Raw genomic sequence first — 10,657 nt, forward strand, 5'->3', positions numbered from 1 at the left:
TCCATGTGCACAGAAACCAAAAGGGTTAGATAGAAACAGGTACTGTTCATGTTTCTGATCATCTCCAGTAATGTTTTCAACACATTGTCATTTCAGTAACTATTAATTACTATAGACCGTACCTCATCTGAGAAGCTGCCTCCAGCAAGCAATTGACTTTATTTAGCTGTGATTCTTTGCTGTGGAAAGTAATTACATATAATAGGCATTCCCTCATCTCCAAGTCACCCAAGAGTTGAAGCCAATGGAAAGAAGTGATTGCATTTAACGGGAGTAGCTATTTCTAAAAGTTGATGTACAGTTTCTCATTTGTAAGGGGAGAGAGTTCTCTCTACTTCCACACATGAATGTTATCTTTAACCAAATTTATACTGTGGTTGCACTAATACCATTTACTATTATTTCAAAATTATAGATTGATTATAAAAACCAGCAGATTTTAATGTGCCCACATAAATAATAGCTAGCGTTGTCATTAATTAAATGTTGCTAAATTCTTTCCTTTCTTTGTGTATGCTTGCCTTATCATGCCAAGAGATGGTAATCTGCTGTTTATTAAAAGACCATAAATGCATAAAAGGGATGGAGATAAATAGCTTCCTAGATATTTTCAATATTGTGCTGTCATTCTTATGTGACACATGTGATTTTGTATGAATAATGAATATGGTGAAATGGGATTTGTTTCTGCACATTTTAATTAAACATAAGCTGAAGGACCACAGAGAATGGACTCTGATCATTTGAATTACTGGCCCTTTATACCACGTGATTTGAGAGGCAGGGTGGTCTGATTTTGTTTTAGTGTCTGACACATGTTAGTGGGAAGCCCAGTATTACCCAAGCTGTTTGATCAAAGGCAACTTAATTAACCTCTCTGAGACAGTTTCCAAATATGCAATAATATGGATAAGGCACTAATCTGCTGGAGTTTTTGTGAAGATTACATATAAAACACCTTTTCCAAAGCACCTAATACAGTAAATCGGAAGTATCAAAATGTTAGTTTCACTTAATTTCATTTGAAAGATGTTCCTAAGAGTGTCGTATGCAGTCTCTTCTATAACCCATCATGTTCTTGAAAGTCCACCATCAAATCTTATTTCTTTTAGGGTCTTTAAGTCATTTTAGTTATGAAGAATAACTAAAGTTTGGGGAAGTACACACATTAATACACTGCTGGTGTATACATTGCTGGTGACTGTGTAAATTGAAATGTACTTTCTGGAGAGTGATTTAGACATAAATATGTTCAGATGTTTTAAATTAGAGGCTCACTTTTAAATACCTATCCTAGGTTGTAACAAGGCATGTGGGCCAAGCTTTAGGCACAAATACATTAACCACAGCATTATTTATAATATAAAAAATAGGATTATCTGAATTTCCAACTTTAGGGGAATTAAATAAGTTTTGGTAGATCTCTAGCAGCCATGCTGCTCTCTAGTTCTATGCCCCCTCTTCATACTCTGAGCCAAAGCCAAAAGAGGGGATGTATGTAGGAAGCCATACCTGCCATTTATTGGAACAAGCAGATCACCACAAATCAACAAGTTCTTAGCACCAGGAAGAAAATCCTTATTATAGTTATTTCCTAGAATATTTGAATACTTTCTTTACTGTAGAGTTCCAAACACACACACACACACTCTCTCTCTCTCTCTGAAAAAAAATAAATAAATAAAAAAATATATATATATATTCTCTTTTGATGGGAAAATTTAAACCATTTACATTTGAAGCAATTATGAATAAGTGAGTAACACAGCAAGAGAGGAAAAATGGAGCAAGAGAACTACAAAACAGTCAGAAAACAGTCAGCTGACATTTGTAAGTCTCTCTTGAGAGACAGGTGATAGATAGATAGATGATAGATAGATGCAACTACATCTATATAGATATACAAAACTTTTCATTAAATTACATACTATAAAAATATCATGAACTTTTTATTTACAAACTTCTTTCCAGGGACTCTAGAAGAAAATTGCTCTGAACTTTAAGGCAGGCTTTCATACTAAGATCTTACTTGTTGATATTTTTTCAGACAGCAGAGAAGACCTATAACGTGGGCTTCTCAGAAGAGGACCATCTATACGTTGTCCATCCTAGAGGTGGGATTATTGCTCCAAAGCTGCTACTAAACAGTCACCACATGTACAGGAAATGTGCTTGAGCTCCACTATGATGAGAACCTGCCATCCTCAGTCCAACAAAAATCCACTTTTTTCCTGTGGATTTGTGCTCCACAATAGATATTTACTCCATTAGGTTTAATTGTACCTAAATATCAGTTTACAAATGGAAAGAAAGAGGGGTGGAATCAAGAGTTATTTTCTCCTCTGACATTTTCATTCACATATCAACTTTAAATATAAATGTGAGCACGTAAAGCATTGGAGCCATCAGAACTTTTCTGAGAATAGATTTCAGAAACCTAGCTTTGTGACAGCTATGAATAAACATCAAATATTCCAGGCAAGTAAATTTTATGGTCAGCAACTGAATATTGCTTTGATGTTAATTTATATTACAGAATCAGTTCTACCAATTCACTACACTTTTATAGCTGAGTTGTCCTGCAGGAAGGATACTATTTAATGTCTGTTTTGTATTATTCCTGTAGTTTTCCTATTAAAATATATTAATCTATAAATTTATAAATATCCATATGATGGCATATTATGCACATATGAAACTATGCACAATAAGTGAAAAGAAGAGGATTCATATTTTGTATAATAGAATGTAAATCATATCAAAATATATCATGATTAGGCTGAAAAATATTACAAGTAAATGTAACAAAATAATTAATATCTATTAGGTCTTTGTGATGAAATCGTGTATTTATTTTTATATCAATACCTTTTCTTCATTTTCCGTGATTCTGATAATGAACATGTGGCAATAAAAGCTATGTAAAATAATAGTACCTTCCTTTAATTATGTGTGAGAATTGAGTATAATTTCACTTGGGAAAACACCCACGATAGTGCAATGCTCAACACTGTCTCAGCCAATGTTCCTTCTCTCAGATTATATTGGAAGACAATAAGGATAGTTTATTTTCCCAAAATATCTCTTCCACAGTCATTCACTGTTCTTGAAATTCCACCTTTAGGAATTTTTTCATTTGAGTCTTGAAGCATCTTATGAGGAATCCTGTGATAATTTAGTAAATCTCAGGAGGAATCCGGAAGGGGAAAGTATATCTAGTAATTTCTAGTTAATTCCTTGACATCAAGAATGAGTTCATAGACTGCTCAGGTAAAGGGTCTGACCAGACACCCTTCCTTTCCCTCTACTGTCAGAATTCAGTATAGGCTCTATTTGATTGACTCCAAACCATTTAAAGATTGCCTTTGTCCTAAGGGTAACTCTCAAACTGGATTAAACAGATTCCAAATTATTACAAGAAAAAAAAAAAAAAAGATTTTTCTTTGGCTTATGTTGTTGCCTCCTGCTAAAATGTAACTACTCTTCTAAAGTTTGTCTCATCAGCCGACTGTAAGTCAGATACATTGCAGTGCAAATGAGTTGTAGCAGAGAGAAACTACCTTGATTTATGGTTGGGGTCTGGCCAGGCAGGGCACTAGGACCATCACATTTTAAGCCCCTTGAAATTCCTCCATATGCTAGAATTCGAAAAGGGACTTACTAGCTTTAGAAAAAGTACTATAATTATTTAAATTTAGAGCTTATTTTATACTGTCCCTAATCATCACAACAAGCCTACAGGGCAATGATCTTCATTATTGCTATTATGAGTTTTAATATTCTTATGGTACCATTACAGAGACTGAGACATCAAGAGCTTGGAAACAATATCCACGTATTACGTTCTTATCTCCTGCTATTTACCCTCCAACTTCCTCTAGGGGAAGAAGAGAAAATAGAAGAAACCAGCTATTCCAAGAACAGTTGTTATTCTCCAGGGCTCTAAGAATTGGCTACATCCTGCCCATGAAGCTCGGGAAGCCACATGGGTTGAGCCACTCTCTCCAGTGATAGCTGCACACGTGGCACACTCCATGTTTGGGTAAAATATATGTAGTACCCTCCCAGCTCCATGCTCCTCCATTATCCCTAATTCTAGTAAGGAAGTGTACTGACATTGATCAAGACTAGTTATCAGGCAAACAGTGTTTAATAGGACTTTGTAAAAAAATATGTATATAGTATATATATAAGGTATATATATACTTTATATATATACTATAGTTTGACCTCATCCCTTCTACTTTGTGCTGATATGGATGAAGAAGAAGGAAGAGGGTTTTTATTTTTCAAAGTAAAATTCGGATATTTAAGTTAGTGGATCCCAGCACAAACATTACATTCCTATCATAAATATCGATATATCTTTATGAATGTGTGGGTGTGCCTTCATAGTTCTTTGTCTATTGCTTTATCTCTATCTACTTTGCTTTCTGTGGTAATTCCACACCTAAATCTACTGTGAGAGAAGGTCAACTGATGTGATTAAAGCTCTGAAGCCAAATTGCATGAGTTTCAATCCCAGATCCACTTACAAGCTATATGTTTAAAACAGTGTCTATAACATAGCAGTTAGGTGGTAGATACTATTATTATTGTTGTTGTTGTTAGTTTTGTTATTATTAATGTTTATATTTTTCTATGTTAGCAGACATTACTCGCAGAATCCTTAAATATTTTAAAATACACACATCTCTGCTTATACCCATCTTAGAATAAGAGCCACCATTGCTCATGTGAAAATCAGTTGGTCTTTTGAGTTGGAGACTCTATTTTTCTGAATAAAAAATTAGGGATCACGTTTGAATCTACTGTTTGTTTCCTCCTCTCATTGTATCTTATTAGTATGTCATATATATCTCAATTTCAACTGTTCTGAAAGTCAGCTACCTGTCTATGAGCAACTTTTCAGGGGTACCGGATGTGGATATCATATATGTGATCACCAACTAAAAATTGACACTTGCCATATGGCTCTACAAGGATTAAATTAAAGCTGTTGCAGCCGCTGACCTTCAACACCCCCTGAAAAGAGTTCAGGGTGGAGATCAGGAATGAGGCACTCTGTGCTCTGGGAAAAACTGCCTGAACAGGCCTTCAATAGTTAGATATTTTCAGGAGAGGATTTTATGAGCCCAATTCTTGCATCTCCTCGTGTCTTGAAAAGCACTAAAATTATTCACGGTGACATCTGCTCCTCGTGACTAGCAGCAAGCCTCTGTCGAAATGTGTGCTTGATTGCACATACCCCCTTCACTAAAAGCACATATATACTGACCTCCCCCCTACCTCTTTGGAGCAATTTCTCAGAGCTATCTGAGATGCTGTCTCCCAGGCTATAGTCTTCATTTTGCCCTAAATAAAACTTAACTCACGACTCTCACGTTGTGCATATTTTTTCAGTCAACATGATGTACCCTATCCCTCAAGTCAGGTCAACCAAACACACTTTCCACATCTGTTGAAATCTATTCTTTAATCAGATGACTACTCAACACTCAGAAGGGTGTCCTCCAAGATGCCATGAAGTATACCCAAATACTGCCCCAAAATTTCTGTACAGTTCCTTTATAACACAATGACTCTAATGTATTACTTCCATACACAAATTAAATGCTAACAAAGAAAAGATGAAGTTATAAGTAAAAATATGTTCATTAAAATAAAATAAAACCAAAACAGTCAAATGATACACAAGTAGTCAAAGCAAGGAATATCTTTCATTCTTCTCTTCCTGTTCTAATTAAATTCTCCTCAGTTAAACACTATTTACCCCCTCCCTATTTAGTTTATTGTTTTTCTTCTCTTTATATTTTACCTACTATACACTCATTTGGAACTTGTCCCTTCTTTCCTCTTAAATGTGTTTTGTTTTGTTTTGGTTTTGTTTTGCTTTTGTTTTTTGTTTTTTTAAACTTAATTTTTATTTTATATTGGAGTATAGTAGATTTACAGTGTTGTGTTAATTTCAGGTATACGGCAAAATGATTCAGTTATACATATACATATATCCATTCTTTTTCAGTGTGTTTTCCCACATAGGTTATTACAGAATATTGAGTAGAGTTCCCTGTGCTATAAAGTAAGTCCCTGTTGATTATCTATTTTATATATAGTAGTGTGTATCTGTTAATCCCAAACTCCTAATTTATCCTCCCCCCTACACTTTTCCCCTTTGGTGATCAGAAGTTTGTTTTCTACGTCTGTGGGTCTATTCTGTTTTGTAAATAAGTTCATTTGTATCATGTTTTTAGATTTTACATATAAGTGATATCATATAATATTTGTCTTTGTCTGACTTACTTCACTTAGTATGATAATCTCTAAGTCCATCCATGTTGCAGCAAATGGAATTATTTCATTCATTTTTATGGCTGAGTAATATTCCATTGTGTATATGTACCACGTCTTTTTTATTATAAATAAGTGTGTATTTTTATGATGTCTATCACACACACTAAAGAATATATATAAATATGTATGTAAAATATATGATAAAATTAATAACATCAATATGACTGCACAGTTATTATTGCTGCATAGTGAATTACCCCAAGACCCTGTAGCAGGAAATGGACCATTTTATTCTGCTCATGATTGTGTGAGCAGTAATTTGGACCCCAGTGTGGATGGCTTGTCTTTGTGGGGCAATTTTTGGAGCCTCAGCTGGGAAGATTCAAAGACTGGCAGTGATTACACAGCTTGGGTCTAGACTCATCAGAATGATCAGTAATTCTCAAGACAATGCTTAGGCTTTGAAACCTCCAAGACTGGAATTCCCTAGTTCAGCACCTACATATGCCTTGGCTTCCTGACATCATGGCAGCCTCAGGGTACTCAGACTTCAGGGCCCCAAGAACAAGTTTTCTAGTGAATAGGAAAGTGGCTGCAGCACATTTTCTGACTTAGTCTTGAAACTTTCAAGACATTTATTGGTCAAAGTGGTGACAAGCCCACCAAGTTTCAAGGGTAGGAGATCTAGAGCTCACTTCTTGACATGAAGAGTGGCAAAGTGAGAAGTATTTGTCAGATGGGAGACATTGTTGCAGACGTCTTTGGAAAATAGCCACCATCCAGTCTCAAAGCAGACCATTACTACTACCTCTGAATCTTGCCGTGATTACTTTCTCTTGCCTTAGACCAGTGGTCCCCAACCTTTTTGGCACCAGGGACCGGTTTCGTGGAAGACAATTTTTCCATGGACCAGGGGTGGGGGTGTGGGGGAGTAGGGTTTGTTCAGGTGGTAATGCGAGTGATGGTTCAGGCAGTAATGTGAGCGATGGGGAATGATGGAGAGTGGCAGATGAAGCTTCACTCACTCCCCTGCCGCTCACCTCCTGCTGTGTGGCCTGGTTCCTAACAGGCTGCAGACCGCTATCAGTACACAGACCAGGGGCTGGGGACCCCTGTCCTAGACAGGTAACCATTTTTGTGAATCTCCTCAGCTATTTGTTATCCTTAAATCATATATTACTTTACTTCATCAGTTATTTATTTATTTTTTTTTTTAAAGAAGCTCTGGCCAGTTTTATTAAAGAAAAATTGTGCATGATTTACTTTTCACCAGTCTGTTCTGGCATGCTTCTAATGATATCAGAATCACCTGGATCAATGATAGCAAGTGTGCAAACGCTGTAGTATTTTCCACACGCTGTGCCCAATTCAATATTATTGCCACTGTAGTGATGGACACCAGTTTTGGCCAACATGGCATAATACTCTATTTCAGATTTCCTCAAGGCTGGGCAGTTGTTGGCGAGGATGACCAGTTTCGCTTTGCCGTGTCGGATCATTTTCAGAGTCTGCTTGTACCCCAGCACGTACTTTCCACTTTTTATAACCAGCTGGAGCCTAGAGTTGATCGACTCCAGTGACTTTTTCGTCTTCTTTGCGGCCACCATCTTCCTGCCTTAGGCGCGGGACGCCCCCAGTCTAGAACACAGAGGACAAGACAGGAAGTTTAGGATCCGAAGCTCCAAACGGCAACTCCCTGGACTCCCCGCGTGGCTTAAACCTCGGTACGGAGGAGCCTACTCACTCACTGCAGCCGCCAAGATGGCCGGAGAGCAAGAAAAAAAAAACTTCATCAGTTATTAATCTCTGTCAACTCTGTAAACATGATGGATGTAGTAGTTCTAAAACATACCTGCAACTTCTTTGCCATTTGCAGAGAAATAAAGAGCTAGAGTCTAATCCCTGCCCTTCGAATATAAGCTTGTTTAGTGATTGACTCTAATGAATAGAATGTAGCAGAATGGACAGTGTGATTTCTGAGGCAGCTTCATAAAAGACTATGCAACTTCTACCTGGCTTTCTTTTGAAACATGTGTTTTGAAGTCCAAAACTGCCAGGTAAGAAGTCCAGTTCTGAACCACCATGTTGCGGGTATCATGTAGAGAGGTCACATGGAGGAAGAGAGAGATGCCTGAGAAAAACAGTCCTTTTAGGTCTCAGCTGTTTGAGTCTTCCACATTCAGTCACCAGATATGTGAGTAAGGAAGGTTTTGAATTGACTCAAGATCCTCTAGTCATTTATTACTGCCACATTATCCTTTGAGCAAGAACCACTAAACTAGACCCAAGCAACCATTAGCACTGCAAGTAATAATATTCATCAATGATTATTATTTTATGGATGGTTAATGTAATGTTTGGTCAAATCCTCCTTAAAAAATAAATTGGACCTGATGAAATAGATAACAATATATCTATATATATAAATATATCAATATCTATCTATCTATCCATCTATCTATTTGAAGATGGGGGATTTTTAATTATGTTCTGTATTCTTGTATGTTAATTTGTCTTTTCATTTTTCTTTCATTCCTAGGGTCAATTCTGTAAGATACTTTTTCTATGTATTTTTCCGTTTCATCTAGGTTTTTGAATTTATTTGCAAAGAGTTGTCTAAATTAAATTTATTCTGTTTTGATCATTGTCTGTGCTTTGTCTTCTCACTATGTTGTTTATTAGTCTTTTCTTCCTTTTTTTTTTTTATTATGTAGCTGGTGATTTGGCTTTTACAAAATATTTTGAAGTGCTTTACTAAGATTTATTTATAAGTTTTATGTATTTTTGTATTCTTTCTCATTAGTATTTCCTTATATATTTGTAATTTATATCTTCTAACTTCTTAGGTTTAGTTTCATTATTTTCTAAGTTTTAGTGTTTCATACACATTTTCATCTTTATTGAGTTAGTTATACCATACTAAAATATTTCTCCTAGTGATAGCTTTAGCTCTATGCCACAGATTGTATTCTGTGCAATCATTTTCATAATTTTTAAATTTTATGTATTTTCATTCTGTACTTTAATTTTCACCTATAGACGTTTAGTGTTATCTTGTATTATTTCAAGGTACATGGTCTTTTAGAAAATAGCATTATGTTCTAGTTTATTGCCTTTTTGCCAAATAGTGGTACTATTTTCTAGTAGCACGGTTGTCTTGTAGTACTGTTGTTTAGCAGTCAGAGAATTTTATTTGAGTTATTTTTATTTTTTGGAATATATAGAAGTTTTCTCTATCATCTTATAATCATCAGTTTTCATAAATGTTTCTTTTGCCCTTGAAAAATGATATATTATTTATAATTAGGATTCAGATTTTGATATATGTCTAAAAGAGCTAATTTTTTTTTGTCCATTGGAACTACCTTTATTAAGGGAAGTATATTAAATTCTAGTATTAATATGCTTCTGTGTTTTTATTTTTGTGTCATGTGATTTCTACATTGTGAAAATTATTTTTATATCTTTGAAAAAATAAATATTAATGAACATTAAACATATTCATTGTGACACTTTATCATTTCAAAGTGTCCTTCTTTGCCTATGTTAATGCTTTTGTTGGAATTCTCTTGTCACACATCAAGACTGAAATACTGCTTTCTTCTTGTTTTCTTTGCCTGATGTAGTTGTTTTATTTTTAACCATTCTCAATCTCTTTGCTTTACATGCGTTTCTTATAAAGTGTTTGATTATACTTTCTAAGCAAATCTGAAAATTTTTAAATTTTTGATTATTGATATTGAGCCATTTACATTTACTAGTGTGATTGATATATCTTCTTCCAGTTATTTTCAAATTTTATATCACAGTCACTCTATAAAAATATGTGTATAAACTAATAAGCAGACATACAGAGATACACATATTATACACACATTCATTCCTTTACTATGTAATCTACATTGTTTACTCTTTGACATTTATTTTTACATTTAGAAAGTTAGAACTATACCTATATACATATGTAATTTTCCTACTGATTATCTTTATACTAATATCTTCAGATCTTGCTTTCTGTAAATGGAGTCAAATGATTTCCTATTGTGACTAATATTGAAATGAATATTGAAATTTCCTTACTGTCCTCCTCTCCTAGTATCCTGTTTGAAAAACTACATTTCTACTCCAGTAAATACCTATAAGGAAATTACATAGCTTATTTTACTTTCAAGATGGCAATAGATTTCTATGAGTATTTGATCCTTCATATTTTCTCAGTAAGTATTTTTTGTTGGTTTTGAAATCAGTTCTCCCTTCCATGTTCCAACTTTTTAAGTCAGTTATAGTGAAAGGCATATAGCAGGGCGTGCAAGAAATTATGCCGCACAGGGTTGGAAAGTAGCACTAACGAAAGCATTTCAGG

The 10,657-nt window shown here is 34.9% G+C and overlaps 1 protein-coding gene across 1 annotated transcript; it reads right to left on the reverse strand.

Moving 5' to 3' along the window:
• Positions 1 to 7,495: 7,495 nt before the first annotated feature.
• Positions 7,496 to 8,081, reverse strand: LOC132368452 (large ribosomal subunit protein eL30-like). Its single transcript, XM_059927109.1, has 2 exons — positions 8,039 to 8,081; positions 7,496 to 7,932 (listed from the first exon to the last, which is right to left on the reverse strand). The coding sequence occupies exon 2, from the start codon at positions 7,899 to 7,901 to the stop codon at positions 7,554 to 7,556; it is 348 nt and encodes a 115-aa protein (XP_059783092.1). The 5' UTR covers positions 7,902 to 7,932; positions 8,039 to 8,081; the 3' UTR covers positions 7,496 to 7,553.
• Between the last annotated feature and the right edge of the window lie 2,576 nt (positions 8,082 to 10,657).

This window comes from Balaenoptera ricei, chromosome 7, assembly GCF_028023285.1.
Source record: "Balaenoptera ricei isolate mBalRic1 chromosome 7, mBalRic1.hap2, whole genome shotgun sequence".
Taxonomy (NCBI): domain Eukaryota; kingdom Metazoa; phylum Chordata; class Mammalia; order Artiodactyla; family Balaenopteridae; genus Balaenoptera; species Balaenoptera ricei.

Bases quoted from the DNA above. Each gene is read 5' to 3' on its own strand.
- LOC132368452 (XM_059927109.1), bottom strand. From the start codon at position 7,901: ATGGTGGCCGCAAAGAAGACGAAAAAGTCACTGGAGTCGATCAACTCT.